The sequence below is a fragment of the Hyperoodon ampullatus genome (genome assembly GCF_949752795.1).
Source record: "Hyperoodon ampullatus genome assembly, chromosome: X".
Lineage (NCBI taxonomy): Eukaryota > Metazoa > Chordata > Mammalia > Artiodactyla > Ziphiidae > Hyperoodon > Hyperoodon ampullatus.
Window position 1 is genome coordinate 106,240,450 of NC_136913.1, and position 17,827 is coordinate 106,258,276.

Here is a 17,827-nt window from a genome sequence, read left to right on the forward strand (position 1 = left end):
GCGTCCGGAGCCTGTGCTCCGCAACGGGAGAGGCCACAGCAGTGAGAGGCCCGCGTACCGCAAAAAAAAAAAAAAAAAGCCCCTCCTTACCCCAACCCATCTCAGCACTTCTCCTGCCATTTCTGACATTGCTATGGAAGGGTAGTTTGCACTTAGAGTTGCAAAAACGAATTTTCCAAAATATGTGTGTTCATATGGTAATGCCTGCATTTGCAAGACGCTGTATTCAACTTGGATCAAATGTTAATAATGAGTGTTTTCTTTGCCAGCGTTTAGATACATGCCACATAATTGCAAAAATAACTAGTTAGACTGTCGGAAGGCAGTATACTCCTGTGAGCAGAACAAAATGTTCAAGGGAATTAACCCAAAGATGGTAATTAAACCATGGAATCAGCTGGAGATGGGGCTGACACCTTGTTCTGACTCTGGAACCTATAAGCACCCACTAGAATCCAAGACCAAAGGATGTTCAAGCAGATGGGGAGGCTGATCTGTATGAACCCAGGGGAGGTATGCACTGGCTTCTACCCCACACCCACCCACCACCTCCATCCTTTATCTGATTTTTCCTCTCCTACATCCCCAGGTTAAACACAAATAGCCAATTTAAGAGCAAGACCAGGGAAGTACCTGCCTATATGGTGGGCTTTGAAGAGTCCACTCTTCCTAACTCTTCATCATTAAAATAACTCCTTTGGGATTACCTAGATATGTATGCTTTTTCACTAGGATAAGGCCTTGTTCTCTGTGGAGAGGAAGTCGTAAGCCAAACCTGTGGTTATCAAACCGGGTGGAGGAGGGAGATGGGAACAGGGAGTGACGATGCCCCCGGAGGATATTTGCCACTGTTTTCAGGCATTTTGGGTTGTCACAACTGTCGGGTGGTGGTGGTACTACTGGTATCTAATGCGTAGAGGCTAGGGATGCTGCTAAACATCCTACAATGCACAGGACAGTCCCTCACAACAAAGAATTATCCAGCCCCAAATGCCAATAGCCCCGAGGCTGAGAAACTCCGAACTGACTCATTTGCAAAGATTCATTTATTAGTCCATAAACAACTCATACACAGAGCAGATTCTTGCAGAAATGGGAGCTGGGATGGGTATATTTTGATCATACAGTTGGAACAGAAAGGAGAGCGAGTAATCTGATAGCAGTGCCAATGACAGATTGGGGAAAAGACCAGAAGCAGGTGACCTACTGTCACAGTCTGAGAGGGAGGGCCTAGAACCTGACCTGAAGATGAACAGGAAATAGATACCCACCCTCCCACCATTCTGTAGAGGTAGAATTGATGAAGCACCACAAGAGAACGGTATAGGGGAATGAGACAAAGATAACCCTTAAGACTCTAGCTTGGGTGACTGCAAGAAGGGTGACAAGCAGATCTGCAGGTGGAGGGTGGGAATGGAGAAATAATGCGCTGACTGTGTGATGCCATTAAGGCCTCTAGGTGAGGCTGTTGTACTAGCGGCCAGAAATGTGGATCTGGAGCTCAGCAATGTGTCTGAAGCTAGAGGCACCTATTTAGAATTCATCCACGTGGAGGTAGTGAGATGAGACCCCCTGCCTGACACATACCAGGAACTCCATAAATATTTGTTGAATTAAAAAAAACATTTAGAGTAAGAAGAAAAGAGGACAAAGACAAAAATCTTTGGACACATTTTAAACAGTAAGGAAGGCAGAGCCAGCAGAGTTTAGTGCTCTTGAAACAGGAAAGGGGAGTTTCAAGGGGGAGGATGTGGCCAACAATGTCAAATGCTGCTCAGCAGTCAAGTCGAATGATGGCTGTGAATAGAGCTGGATTTGGCAGGGAGCAGGTCATCATCCAACTTGAGAGAGCAGGTTCAGTAAAGTGATGGGGGCAGAAACTAGGGTGCAGACGCAGACTGCTGCAAGGTCCTCATCATCCCATCATCAGTGATCATGGTAAAGAAGGAGTTAGAATGATAGCTTATGGAGGTGGCAGGGATTCAGGGGGAGATGGAATCTTTTAGCAGATTTTTAGCCTGACGGGAAGAAGGCAGCATAGTGAGAATAAAGGCACACACTTGAATAGCTAATAGCCATTATGTATCTCCTGAGTATGTCAATTGTATTTTTTGAGCTTCTGTAAAAGTAAGTGGAGGGCATGTGGAATTGGGATTCGATGTATCATCTGGCTTTCAAGAGGCCCAACAGGTAAACTTAGGTTGGATTTAAGGAAGAGCTCCCTTGTCATCAGAGCTGCCCTGCAAAGGAAGCGCTGCCTTTGAGTAATGAGCTCCCATATCGCTGGAAATATTCAAAGAGAGGTAATATGACCTCACAGGAGGTGGTCCCTGTACTGAATGGGAAATTAGATTAGATCTTTAGTTTCCAAACCTTTGGACTTCTTGGATCAGTAAATGTTTTAAGCAGGGAAAAAAAGTGAGTGAAGTATAGATCAATCTAGAGATTTAGCAACTTTTAACTTTTGCTATGTTAAGTACCTTAGTTTTCTATCCACTACGGTAACAAATTACTACAAATTTAGTGGCTTAAAATAGCACAAGTTTATTATCTTCCAGTTCTGTAGGTCAAAAGTCTGGTAGCCATCTCACTGGGCTCAAATCAAGGCGTTGGCAGGGCTGCATTCCTGTCTGGAGGCTCACAGGGAGAATTCACTTTCTTGCCTTTCCCAACGTCTAGAGACCACCTACTTTTCTTAACTCATAGCCCACTCCACCTTCATTCATAGCAATGGCTGGTCAAGTCTTTCTCATATCACATCACTCTGATACTGACTCTTTTTTTTTTTAACTTCTGCCTTCCACATTTAAGGACACTTGTGATTACATTGGACCACCCAGATAATCCAGGATAAGCTCACTATTTTTATTTATTTATTTATTTATTTATTTATTTATTTATTTATTTATGGCTGTGTTGGGTCTTTGTTGCCGCACGTGGGCTTTCTCTAGTTGCAGAGAGCGGGGGCTACTCTTCTTTGCAGTGTGCGGGCTTCTCATTGCGGTGGCTTCTCTTGTTGTGGAGCACGGGCTCTAGGCACACGGGCTTCAGTAGTTGTGGCACGCAGGCTCAGTAGTTGTGGCTCGTGGGCTCTAGAGCACAGGCTCAGTAGTTGTGGTGCATGGGCTTCGTTTCTCCGCGGCATGTGGGACCTTCCCAGACCAGGACTCGAACTCATGTCCCTTGCATTGGCAGGCGGATTCTTAACCACTGCGCCACCAGGGAAGTCCAAATCTCACTATTTTAAAGTCAACTGATTAGCAACCTTAACTCTACCTGCGATCTTAGTTCCCCTTTACCATGTAACCTAATTCACAGATTTGGGAGATTAAGACATGGACATCTTTTGGGAGGCCATTATTTGGCCTACCACAAAGGGGGCATATATAAATATGATATATATATACATATAATATATATATGTGAAGTCATATATATATATATATGAGTTGTATCATCAACATCATCATCATTTCAGAAGAGAAAGGACTCTACATACAACACCCAGACAGTAGAAATGATACAGAGAAAAGGACTATTTTTCCTAAAAAAGAACAGTTGTCAACCTTACCCTAACACACACACACACACACACACACACACACGGATACTTCACCAGACTGGAAACTTCACCTTGGACCAACATCACAGCTTTAGAAAACATTGGACTGCATGATCTTCCATCTCTAAGCTTCCCTGAACCCCTGGAATTCACTGTACTATGCTATTACCTGGAGAACCTTCCTGTGATATATCTCTATTGGTTCCTCCATAGCTATGTTTTTCTCCTTCCTTCTTGTTTCAAATGTGATCATTATGTCAGCAAGAGACTTCAGTTTCCTTTTTTCCCTCAATTCACAAGGCTATGAAAAGTGTTCTGTAAATGATATGGAATATTGTTATTCTGATCTTTAGGGTAATCAAGTTGTTTGACATTTTTGTAATGATGCCTTTTGGAATATGGGTGATATAATTAGCTGCCACACTGTACATTAACAATACCTGTCCTGAGCCTACAGACTTGGGGACTATAAATAAAAGTGTGACAGCTGGCTCCAGGCTTGCTTGTCACTCACCACTGAAAGCAACATAGCCGGGGAGGTACACTAGAATCCCCAGGAATCCAGAATGTGGTCAGAAATGACATCTTCAACTAGAAGAATTTGGTGTTTTGCTAGTAAGAAGAGATGGAGACAGGCACTCTTAGGAAGCAGACAACCGTGATATTTCATGCTGGGAAGGCACAGAGGCCCCGAGTGGAGACAGCATTTTACCAGCACAAAGGCATTATATAGGGAGGGTAGAGTCAGAGGACAAAGTCAAATTAGCAGGGGTTCTTTCTTAACCCATTACTACCCAGAAGTGACCCAGGAGTGAGAATAAGAAAGAGCACTGAAGAAATGTCTAGGGAAGGTGAAAGAGAAGAAAAGCTGTGCTACCTGGGTACTCAGTGTGAAGTCAAGGGCAATGGTTGCCATGGGGAGGGTAAACTGATGGGGTCAACAGAGGGCAAAGTAAAAAGAGTTGGCAAGAGGAAAGAAACAAAGAAAGAACTATTTAGTTGCCAAGTTATATGTTAGGCGCCATGTATTTTCCATGTACCGTTTCATTTACTCCTCACTCCATGACAATAACCAAAAGCCACATTTATAACTAAGACATACTTTACATTTTACTTATCTCATTTATTATTGTCTTTTGCCCTCCCTAGTACATAGGTTCCTGGAGGACAGGATCCTTTTTCTCTCCTGTTTCTCCCACTACCTATAACAGTGTCAGCACATGGTAGATGCTCAATAACTATTTGTTGCATGAATAAACAGCTAGCATGAAGTGCCAGGCACTGTTATAACTTTTTTTTTTTTTTTTTTTTTTTTTGCTGTACACGGGCCTCTCACTGTTGTGGCCTCTCCCGTTGCAGAGCACAGGCTCCGGACGCGCAGGCTCAGTGGCCATAGCGCACGGGCCCAGCCGCTGTGCAGCATGTGGGATCCTCCCGGACTGGGGCACGAACCCGTGTCCCCTGCATCGGCAGGCGGACTCTCAACCACTCTGCCACCACAGAAGCCCCAGGCACTGTTATAGATAGATGCTTCCCATGAATGAACTCATTTTAACTTTCATGACCAATGCTGAGACAGGCACTATTATCCTAATTTTACAGATGAAGAAACTGAGTCAGAGACACAGAGATATTAAGTAACTTGCCTAATAAGTGATGGATTCAGGATTTCAACCTACACGGTCTAACTCTAGAACCTGCTTTCGTAATCTCTATTTTATACTGAGGCTCAGAGAGGTTAAGTTGTTCAGCTTAAGACTGGCAGAGCCATGAGTAGAAGCGAAGTCCACCTGTCTCAGAAGTCCGCCTGCCCCTTCCTTTACACTTCACGGCTTAATAGGATTGCCAAGACAACTATTTCTTCCATCATCATTTTACCAGGGGCTAGTCTCCTGAGATAAAGAAATGGGCGTGGTTCATTAAGGATTCAGATAAAGATAACACACATCGCCCCAAAGAATCACGAGTCCCAAAAGATCACCCAACAATCTGCCACCTGTTCTCATTGATATTTTTTTTGCTTTTGAATTTTATTTTATTTATTTTTTTATACAGCAGGTTCTTATTAGTTATCCATTTTATACATATGAGTGTACACATGTCCATCCCTTTTATACATATGAGTGTATATATGTCCATCCCAGTCTCCTGATTTGAGGCTGGAGGGAATTGAGAGCAGCAGATGGCAGATGAGTCATGGGAAACTCCTGGTGGATCCATCTATGCTGAGAGCTAGGCATTGAGGGTAAGTCACTTTCAGGCCAGGCAAATCCCGACCCATGCTGCCCTAGGTAGCTCTGGTGTAGGGATGGTGTAGAGATGCTGATAAAGCATTTCTGGGAGACCGGTTCATAATTCATTGTGTGACCTTGTGTAAGACACTTCCTCTCCTTGTGTCAGTTTCTTTAGGTTAGGGAGGCGTCAGTGGAACTTTGTGTTGAATCATAAGAGCTCCACTTTATCTCTTATATATTGGACTTTTCCACATAAAATTTCATTGGGAGAAAGGATTCTACACTAAAAACTATGCTTGAAAATCCACTGAATGAAATAGTATTTAAATTCCTTCTAGCTCAAACATTCTAAGAACTTAAAAACATAGACACTGTCCTTTGGGTCAGGTCAGTGTTCCATTCAGCCCTACTTTCTGCAGCCAGGAAGAGGCCCAGGGATCTGCTGTGAGAGGCCATTCACAGGTCCCTTTTGCCCCAGCTTCCCTCAGATGCTATTATCCCTGTCTTCATGTGGCAGTTATCTTCCCCATTGGGCCTTCTACTTATGTTACTTGCCTATGTTGAGACGGAGAAAGTGTAACTATGCACAACAGTACTTGCAGGACAGCCACACCTCTGTTTTATTCGAAAGGAATAGAACACTTACTGATTTTCTCCTAACACTCTTTTTGTAGACGTCCACCGCTGTGTGTCTGCCTGTTAGACCACAGGAGCCGAGTGTTCCCTGAGGGGTGTTGCTGATCTATAATCCTCCTAAGTCCCCTGCCTGAGCTGTGACCGAAGCTGTAAGCTCAGTTTGGAATTTTTAAATTTTCATTGGGCTCCCTCACACCTGCTCACTCACGCATTTTTATAAGTTCTTCCTTAGTCTCATTCTGTGTGTCATCATACATAGGCTTAAAGATTTCACTGGGTGCTCCTGCCTGGAGTCTGGGTTTCACATATACAACATGACTCCCTTCTTATAAAGTTTTAAAACAAGCAAAAATAGCATTAAGTTGTTCAGGTGTGTGTGTTTGTATATTTTTTTTAAAAACCAAGGTAATGATAAATAAAAAATTCAGGGTAGTAGTTACCTCAGAGGGAGAGAGAGATCAAAACAAGGAGACAGAACAGAGGAAGAAGACATAGGTAACATAAATCAGGTGACCATATAAGTGTGAATTTCTTGCTGGATTGTTTATTGTATTCTATTTGTCTGTCTGTCTATCCTTGCACTAATACCACATGCCTTTTCATATCAACTTTAGAGTCACTTATCAGTTTTTCTTATGGTTAATAATTTTTGTATCCTGTTTAAGAATAACCCGAGATCATGAAGATATCCTCCTGTATTTTCTTCTAAAGCCTGCTTGATTTTGATTGGAATTGCGTTGAATCTAAAAATAAATTTGGGGAGAATATTTTTAAAAAAGAAGACATAAGTAAAACTAAATTATTAGTAATGTTATAGTTCTTGGGTTGGGTGATGGTTCTATGAGTGTTCACTGTATTTTCAATAAATAAATAAATAAGAAATGTCCATATATAAACTAGTAATGACGAATTCTGCACCCCTGAAGTTCAAAAACAATGATTAAAAGAGCAATGCGAGTTTTTTTTAAAGTTAACCAGAATCTATAATATACTTTAATTTTCTGTTTCTTTCCAATACATCAAGGGCTTTTTGAAACTCTAAGTGGATCATAGTTATAGGTTTGCCTCTCTCCGAGTTTACTTCTCCCTCAATTATTGTCCAGAATTTAGTCAGGTTGGAATTTCCTTGTTGAAAAATATGTTGCATTTCCCCACAGGCTATTTTTATATAGGATTCGTTGATCCTCATCTTTATCTTGGGCCTTGCATGCTAGTTTGTACAGATCTAAGAATTACTGGCTACCTCTTGAATCGTTTTGGGCGAAAGGCCATGATTGCTTGTCCCAGTCTTCCAACCCCATGACCATTAATGAGATTGGGTTCTGTCTAGGGTTGCCAGATAAAATTCAGGATCTTCAGTTAAATTTTAATTTCAAATAAACAACAAATAATTTTTTAGTATATGTATGAATTTGAGGCATACTTATACTAAATAATAACTTGTTATTTATCTGAAATTCAAATTTAATTGGACATTCTATTTATATATTTTCTATTTATGTAAATATATATTCAATATATTTTTATTTGCCAAATCTGGAAACCCTGCCTCATTCGAGCCAATAAGTACTCTCCAATGTCACTGTTGGTTTTCGGTCCCAGGGAGTGTGAGTTTGGGAATTGGACAGACAGCCAGGTTCAAATCCTGGCTCCTCCACTCAAGAGATAGAACTTTTTTTCTTTGTCTCAGAATTCTTATCTATTAAATAGAAATGATAGCAATACCTCATGAGGTTGTTGGGAATATTAAAAGAGGTGATATTTGCATAGTACTTAGTACAGGGTGTGGTACCTACTAAGCACTCAATAGCTATTATCCTTATTATTGTCAATTTTATACAGAACATTATGTGCACTGGCCAAGATTTAACCTAGTACTATAAAATTCTACATTTACAGGATTAATTTGGGAATGGGATTCAGTGTCTCCTTTAGTGATGACCAATGCAAAGTGGCATCTAGCCCCTTCCTTTTTGTTTTTGAATACTTCTTTTGGCCCCATGTCATGAAATGCCCCAGATTCATTCTCTAATTGCTTTTTCCTTTTAATATAAAGGCTTTTTTGTGCATGTGTTTGGAGGTCACTTAGAATTCCTCAAGTTGGAAGCAACTGTCTTCCCCTAAGGAGGTGCTTGAGTGATTGAGAATCGCCTTTGAAATGCCACCTCAAGCCAATGAGTAATGAGTTTGGCTGATAAAAGGGAGCAGACCCTTTACATTCTCTTCTCTGACCCACCCGTTCCCATCAAAACTGACCCACCCACTTTCCCACCTGTCCTGGCATCTAATCAGACATGCTAATGGCTTAAAAAGATTCTATTTAATCCCCCTCCCAAGATAGGCTTTTTTTCAAAACCCTAAACCTGAAAAAGTAAGCCTAACGCTGGCTTCCTAGCAGATAAGGGTGACCATGTGGGACCCCTTAAATCACACCAAATTATCAGCTGCTTGTTCTGCCTGCTTTGCATGAATGGAAGGGAGCAGTAGTGCAAATAATCTAAAGATCATTTCCACTTGGTTTGAGAATGCACCACATGGTGTTGTTGTAGCTGATTTGCTTTGCTAATTTTGTTCTACTTAAGCTAATATTGAGATTGGTTCACTTTTTTTTTTTTTTTTTTTTTTTTTTGCGGTACGCGGGCCTCTCACTGTTGTGGCCTCTCCTGTTGTGCAGCACAGGCTCTGGACGCACAGGCTCAGTGGCCATGGCTCACGGGCCCAGTCGCTCCGCGGCATGTGGGATCCTCCCGGACCGGGGCACGAACCCGCGTCCCCTGCATCGGCAGGCGGACTCTCAACCACTGCGCCACCAGGGAAGCCCCTGGTTCACATTTTTTAAGCTCATCTGGGCCAGAAGAGGGAAGAGGTAGTGGTGTGGCCCACTCTGAGATGAAGGAAGACTGACCACGATCATGAAGGGGACATGAACATTCTATGTGAGGGCTAACAGATCGAGAAGATCAGTGCAAAAGGATCAAGATAGAACTTTTCAAATTACAGATAGGCAGAATAGGCCCACCTACCCCGTGGGCACTGAAAAGTCAGTCTTCCCAATGGCCTTCCCAGAATCTGAAATTCTCTTCATTAATAGCCTACATAAAGGGTGGTATTCATGACATAACTATAGTTAAAGCGTTATGTAACCTAAGAGGAGTAACATTTCCTAGAAGACACATTAGCAGTTCATCTAACTAAATCATCAGTCACTATTGTCACCTCGTAGAAAAAGCACTGAAGGGGTCAGACATAAGGCAGTTCTACCTTGATAGGGCCTGGGTATACTAAGAAGCCCCTGGGCAGCTATGGTGGAAGTACAGGAGCACTTGGGTGATTTGGGGGGTGGGCTGGAAGGGTTGCTGAAGGAGAGTTAGACAACTTTCACCTCTTTCCTTCCCACGTTTTTCTTAGTTTCCTGCTCATGGTAGACATAGAGAATATGCAGATGTCTCAGATAAATTCTTCCCTTTCTTATTCTTTTCCTGCTGGGCAACTGGACTTTCAAGGGCTTCTAGAGATTTCAGAGATCGTTGGTTTTCTTTTTGTCCTTTAGAGCCTAACTATACATTGCATCTCCAACCCTACAAGCGGCAGCAAGGGACCATGGGGCTATTGAAATTTCTTTCTCTTTTTCTCATTGCAGTCTGCTCCCAGTTCTCGAGAGGGGTGTATGCCATCTTTGGATTCTATGACCAGATGTCAATGAACACTCTGACCTCCTTCTGTGGAGCTCTGCACACATCCTTTGTCACACCCAGCTTCCCCACTGATGCAGATGTGCAGTTTGTCATCCAGATGCGCCCAGCCTTGAAGGGCGCTATTCTGAGTCTTTTGGGTCACTACAAGTGGGAGAAGTTTGTGTACCTTTACGACACAGAAAGAGGTAAGAAGAGGCATCTGCTCTCCTCTTTGAATATTCATGTAACAGCGGTGTTCAACCTTCCTCAACTCATGTTTGTCCCCTTCTCTTCCAATAAATCTCATATTCTTTTAAAATTGTAATTAATATTCAAAATGAATTTAAGAGTGAGGCCAAAAAAGAATCAAAACAATAGCAATTTTAGAATCTAGTTTTTCATATGATACATGTCCTCCCACCCCCAACTTTGAAAAGGGGTTTCGGATTATCCTCCTGGTTGAACCACTGTTGTTGAAAAAGAACCCTTCCCCCTCCCCAAAATAATTTATCTGGTTTACATACACAAATTAAAGGCAGCTTAGTCTAAAACAGAGAGAGGCCTAAGCTGGAAAGGTTTTGGAGAATTAATCCTGCCAGAGACTATAATTATCCTCATTTCATAGATGAGAAAACTGAAGCCCAAAGAGGAAAAGTGCTTTTCCACACAGTAGTTTAACCACAGAGCTGGGACTGGTGTCAATGTCTCTGGTTTCCAGATCACATTAGGTGTTCAGATTATGGGGCTTCAACAATTATCTGATGGAAATAATGAATGGAGACTGGCTAAACCAGGTTTTGGGGGTGGATAGTTTTTCTAATAGTAAGACATATTATATTGAATCTACTGAGGACAATTATATTGAAACAGTCTCAGAAATTAGGGGTCTGATCTTAAATAGTATACAGTTAGGTATACACATCATAATGCAGACTCCTCTAAAACCCAGTTATCTTTGAGGGCTTCCTCAGTAAAACCAAGGGATCCTATCACCATGAGATTCCAAAAGATAACGTTACTTTATCACTTGTTTGCTTATAATCCAGGTTATACACAGGGAATGGCTCTCTCTGACTCAGGACTTTCTGACTCAGAGAAAGAAGGAGCAAATGGAAGGCCTATCTGCCTGAGGGGTCCCTGGAAATGACATTCTTATAGGTAACTTAACTTGAAGGGCCATTTTGTTTTTAGGAATCCAGAGTACTCTTCACTTCACTCTCATTTTGATTCATTATCAAACCCTGTCAGGAAACACTAAGGCCTGTATTTGCTTATGGTACTTACCTCCAGAATATTATCAAATTTCATGAACCTGAAGCAGGAGAGCAGAGTTCTAGTCCATGCTCTGCCACTAACTAGCACTCTGACCTTGACCAACTCATTCAATCTCTCTTGGCCTTGATCTCCTCGCCAAAGCTATGTCCCTTCTTAATGTAATATTCTATGATTTTTTAATATTATACTAGACATAGGACACTTTGTATCTTATTACTAATCCTAACTTACATCTTATCAGTTAATTGTCATCCAATCTACAAGCTGTTATCAATCCTCAATGGTTTATTCAAATCTTGTGATACATGCTTATATAATGCTGTTCCAGTGGGGGTAGACAGAAAAGGACATTCATGAAACAATTCATGAACAACTTTCAGAGCAAAGTATCAAAGTATCAAACTCAGTATCAAATTGAGTGCTACACTACAGATTCTGATTGCTATGAGAATTGTGAAAAGGTAGCACTCCAAGAAATAGAGTTTTGAAGGCTGGCTAGAGGAGCCAGGCCTTAAAGGATGTATAAGCTGTGGATTGGAAGAGAAGAAGGAAATGGACTTTGGGGAAGAGGAAAAGAACATGAACAAAGGGCAGAATCAGGAAGGAGTGCTGTGTGTTCCTACAGATCTTTGCCCGACTAGAGTACCAAAATAGTTTGAATGTTCTAATGCACAGTTTGCTAAATTTTAATGCATTTCATTTCTTTCAAACACTGAGGATGAATTAGCCTATTTCCATGTACTATATACAGTGTTGTCTGGTGCATAAAAATCTAATTTTCAGAACTGAAGTTTGTAAATTAGACAGCTTCTCTCCTGAAACTTTTTTAAAACTAAATATCAGTTCTGCTAATGCTGTAGCCTCTCATTTATTGAAAAGCAGGAGACACAAGTTAATGTATTCTCTCCTCATCTCCCATGACCCTCCTTTGCCCATTAGCTCTCTATTAGAGGAAAGGAAGCAAAAGTCCATCTCTGTCTGTTTCTTAATCTGCATTTGTTTCTCAAATCATCTCACTAAATAGTTCGTTCAATTCTATGGTCTTAGAGCCAAAAGAAACCTTTCTGACTTGTGTGTGTTCATATTTTTTCCTCTATAGCCATTTATCTGGTGGGGTTAATCTGCTCTGCTTAAGGAGTATTTTCCATAAAGTCTTATACTAATTTCCTCCTTGGAAAGCCTTCTTAAAACACTGCATATTATGACCCTGTTCCAAAAGTTTCAGTGGGTTCTATTGCCCACATTGAAAAATAAAAGCAGTCTATTTCTTTTTTTTTTGTTTTTGCGGTACGCGGGCCTCTGACTGTTGTGGCCCCTCCCATTGCGGAGCACAGGCTCTGGATGTACAGGCTCAGTGGCCATGGCTCACGGGCCCAGTCGCTCCGCGGCATGTGGGATCCTCCCGGACCGGGGCACGAACCAGTGTTCCCTGCATCGGCAGGCGGACTCTCAACCACTGTGCCACCAGGGAGGCCCAGCAGTCTATTTCTTAAGACTTGACATAATTATGCATCAACCAACCAATGAACCTGTTGTCTTAACATTATGTTACTAATGAGAACTTTCCACTGCAGGCAGCTCCCATTTTCCACTGTTGCCCAAATGTGCCAGAACCATACTTGCCTCAGCAACTGCACTTCTACTTCCTGGAATTCTTTCCATCTTGATTATGAAAATCCTTCCTGCCTATCCTTCCATTTTTCAAAACCCACTTCAAACTCTACATCTCCAAGGTAGCTTTCCCTGACCATGTCAGTGCACAATGATTCATTCATTCATTCATTCATTCAATAGGTGGCAGGGTTAAAATGATGAACAAGATAGACATGTCTCCTGCTGTTATAAAGCTTACATTCTAATAGGGAGATAGAAAAAAAAATAAGTAAGCCAACAAATAAAATAATTACATATTTAGGTAAGGTGCTATGAAAGAAATGAAGAGACAGATACTAATGGATAGGACCTAATTTTAAAAGGATTCTCAGTGACAGCCTCATTGAGAAGGGGCATTTAAGCTGAGAACTAAAGAAGTAGAAGGAGACAGCCATGTGAAGGATAGAGAGAAAGAGTTTTCAAGCAGTGGAAATAGCAAGTGCAAAGGCCCTGTGGCAGGGAAGAGCTTGGTATGTTTGAGGAAATGAAAGAAGACAAGTGTGGCTAAAGGGTAGTGAGGAGGTTGAGAGTGGCTTAAGATGAGACTATAAAGGTAAACAGAAGCCAGATCATAGCCATGGAGTACAGACAGGAGCCAAGATAAGGAATATGAATTTTATTCTTACTGCAATGTGAAGTCATTGGAGGATTCTGAGCAGGGGAGTCACATGATCTCATTTAAGCTTCTGTAGAGAATGGAGTGTGGTGTAAGAGTGAAGGAAAGGAAATGAATTAAAAGGCCATTGTGGTCATCCAGATGAGAAATGATGGCAGCTTAGACTACACTGGAGATGGAGAAAAGTAGACAGAGATGAAGTGTATTTTGGACACAGAATCAACAGAACTTGGTGACAGACTGACTGTGGCACATGAGGGAAAGAAAGGATTCATGGGTGACTACTAAGCTTTTGGCTTGAGAGACTGGGTAAGGTGGCGACGCTATTTACTGCAGTGACTGAGGGCAGGAGTGAAGCAGTCTTAAGGAGCAGAGACCTTGCCCACCTCTGAATGCCCACAGAACCCTTTTGTCCATATCATTCACTTGGTACTTACCTGCTTTCTGTTGTTATCTCACTGGGTCTGCTATTTACCTTCCCAGGCGCTTCTCTCCATTATGATAGTCAACAATTGCTTAGCCCCTAGGTTTAGACTTTGTGCCTCCTCTGGTTTCTAGCACAGGCCTGAGTCCATACTTAGTGTTTTCCCAATTCCATTAGTGATTCATCCAGAATAAGCCCACGTCTTTTTTTTTAAATGTTGGACTGAAAGAAAGAGACAGAAAAACCAAGAAGGGAGGGAGGGAGGATTAGAGGGAAGGAAGGAAGGAAGGAAAGAGGGAGGGAAGGAAGGAAGGAGGGAGGGAGGGAAGAAGGAAGGAAGGAAAGAAACAAAGGAAAGGAAAGGAAAGGAAGGGAAAGGGAAAAAGGAGGGAGGAAGGAAGGAAGGAAGAAAGAAAGAAAGAAAGTGGGCGGAAGGGAGGAAGGAAGGAAAGAGAAAACCCAATTTATAACTCAAACTATGAGGTATGGTTCTTTAAAATATTCAATAATGTATCTATTCTGCATTTTCTCTTTTTCTACGATGATCATCTCTTGCTTCAGGAATAAACATTATGGGGAGAAATTACAACTGCAAAGTGTAATTTTAGAATTTTTTAGATTACATAAGAGAGAAATGAAAGACAGAGAGAGACAGAAGGGAGCACCTATAATTACATTCAAATAAGCTAAATATACAAATGATGTGACTCCACTGCATAAGGGCAGGGATGAGTGAGGAGCTGAGAAATGGGTTAAACATTTGAGGTCATTTAAAAGATTTACAGCACAATCAGGGTAATTTTATCTCTGAAATTATGAAACATGGAGTGGATTTCAAGGCTTTGTTAGTTACGCTTTGATTTCTGTCTGCTAAGTAAGGTCTGATTTTGTGTTTGCAGGTCATCACTTTGCTTAGTTACTAAAATCACCACCCTGGTTTGTTAATACAAAGCTGAAATTGATGCTCTTGGTGCTATGTACATCAAAAGTCAGCTCTTGGAAAAGTCATGGGGTTTACTAAGTGTGATATCTGCCCGCTTTGTACCCTCTTCTCTTTATCGACCTCCCCCCTTTTTTTTTTGTGGTACGCGGGCCTCTCACTGTTGTGGCCTCTCCCGTTGTGAAGCACAGGCTCCGCACGCGCAGGCTCATCGGCCACGGCTCACAGGCCCAGCCGCTCCATGGCATGCGGGATCTTCCCAGACCAGGGCACGAACCCGTGTCCCCTGCATCGGCAGGCGGACTCTCAACCACTGCGCCACCAGGGAAGCCCACGACCCCCTTTTTTTACTTGTCTATGCCTGCCCTCCCTGGCTTGACATCTCTGTCCTAACCTGCCTCTACACCTCCATAAAAACTCTTCCACTTTGCTATTAGACCTATCTTTTGGGTGCAAGTGACCTAGCTCTCTGTGGTGCTAACACTTCCCCCAGAACAGCAGCATGCTTGAGAACTGCAGCCAGACTCTCTCGTGCACCAGACAACTCTCCTTGGCTTCAATGGGCACAGCCCACAGAGATGAAAGAACCTGGCCCAGCCTGTGGCTCTCAGCTTAGATAATGAGATAATAGCTCTAAGTGCCCTTTGAGGCAACTAGTCCCTACCTTCTTCTCAGTGTTCAATAAACTCCTGCTGTTTCCTATTCTCAACCTGAAACTCCTACTCAGTTCCCAGGTAATTCTCAGGAAGTCACCTGCCTTCTAACAGACCTTTCTGTTTGCTCTAGAAGATTGTGTCAGGAACGTGGGCAGTGACAACAAGTAGTGGGTCAGTCAACAAGCAATTATTGGGCGTTTCCTAGTGCTGGCTTGTGCTAGGCCACTGGCAGTGTTCAAGCAGAATTTGGGTCCTGCCTTTGAGGAGCTGACAGTCCTGTTGCTGAAGCAGCGATTTATCTCAGGGGCCTGGAAAAATTAATTTTTAACCCAACTGTTGCCCCATCCACCAATGAAACTTGCATTCATTAGAGCAGGCACCTCGTGAAATGATTAAAGTGTTGCCAGAGAGCCAGGAAGGTGGGAAAGTGTTAAAATATCCTGGAGGGCTTAAGAGGGAAAGAGATTCTCCGAGACAAGGAGAAAGGGCCTTTCCTCAGAGGACTGGGAATGTTTTCAGATTGGCTGGATTTAAACTCTACTGAGAGGCAAGCAGAGCTTCAGTCCCTCGCACCTTCCTGCATGCTGTCGTTTACCACCTACTTACATAACCTGGCTTCATCCCTTCCATCCAGTTCTACTTTCCCAAATAAGGCACAGATTCGCTCTCTGCATCTCTCTCTCTCTCTGCCTGTCTCTCTCCCTTCCTCCATGCTTCACCCTCTCTCTCCCTTTCTACACACACACAGACACAGACACGCATGCACACATGCATGGACAGGCACACATCCCAGTACCAATCAGTGGTACAAACCAACAAACCCGTATTATTGTCATTTTATTATCTTAGTTTGATAAGAGCAGCTGCCATTTTGTAAGCATTTATTACGTACTAGACCCTGAGTTTATGAATTACCACATTTAATCCTCATGGCATCCCCGTATCTTTACAACAGAAGGAAACCAAGGCACAAAAAGATTCAATGATGGCTCCTAGGGACCACAGAGCTTAGTGTGCCAAAGCAATGAAAGCCAGGAGTTCAACCAAGGCCTGCCACACTCCACAGTCTGTGTGTGCTGTTCACTGGGCTGCCATATTGCCTCCCACACTTTTAACATTGAAACTGCAATTAGCTCTTCCCTTAGTCTTCCCTTCAGCCATTCTTCAAAGGACTTGTTACCTAGACCCTCCCTGTGCTACTTGCCTTCCTGTGGATGCACTCCAGTTGTCCATTTCTTTCTGAAAGCCTGGTGTCCACAAAAGAACACAAGAGCCTTTGGTCCCAGAGTCCCAGGGATCCAGATAGGCAGCAAGTAAAAAAAATCGAGGTTAAGGGGTAGATGGGGAGCAAAAGGAGTAAATGCAGCCAGACAGGTGGGTTTGCCCATAGTGCGCACTCGTGGAATGCTGTGTTGTGGACCTGACTCTGATGTGAATCTGAACTCGTAGATTCCTCTCTGGGGCAAAGCCGCTTCCAGAGCCCAGAAAAGTCTAAACCTGCAGGTCGTCATCACTACGGGACTGTTTTTGGTTGGAGAAGAAGAAAGCAAGGAGAGACTGATGATAGGTTCTACCATGGCTACTTGGCAGGAAGTTTAAAGAAAGTAGCAGGCAATGGTTGGGAAAAAAAAAAAAAAAAGGCGGGCTTCCCTGGTGGCGCAGTGGTTGGGAGTCCGCCTGCCGATGCGGGGGGCGTGGGTTCGTGCCCCGGTCTGGGAAGATCCAACGTGCCGCGGAGCAGCTGGGCCCGTGAGCCATGGCTGCTGAGCCTGCGCGTCCGGAGCCTGTGCTCCGCGGCGGGAGAGGCCATGGCGGTGAGGGGCCCGCGTACCGCAAAAAAAAAAAAAAAAAAAAAAAAAGACAGATTATCACGGATTTTTTTTCTCCTCCACTTTAAAAACTGATTAAAGGATTGCGAAGGTAACAGATGGCTACTATTCTAGTCATGTCTAGTTGCCTTTTGGGAAAAACGAAGCCAAAAGAATTTTTATTGAAATTCAAGCTACTTTTTACATCTGAATGAATTAGGAAGACCCAGAGAGTACATTCTCTGGTGAGAGACAGATACTCAATTCCCCTGTTTGAGCAGCAATAATCAGGGTTGACAGTACCTGAGACATTTGGTATTTCTGCGGCCTGTCTAATCTATTGTGATGA

The 17,827-nt window shown here is 42.7% G+C and overlaps 1 protein-coding gene across 2 annotated transcripts in view; it reads left to right on the forward strand.

The window, feature by feature from the left end:
• Window positions 1-17,827, forward strand: part of GRIA3 (glutamate ionotropic receptor AMPA type subunit 3) — a gene marked incomplete at its 3' end in the record, with an annotated part of 298,730 nt that overhangs the window by 64,785 nt on the left and 216,118 nt on the right. For both annotated transcript variants that reach the window (XM_079727502.1, XM_079727501.1), the window contains exon 3: window positions 10,073-10,312. In XM_079727502.1, coding sequence (XP_079583628.1) covers window positions 10,073-10,312 — 240 coding nt within the window. The remainder of the gene's footprint in view (window positions 1-10,072; window positions 10,313-17,827) is intronic.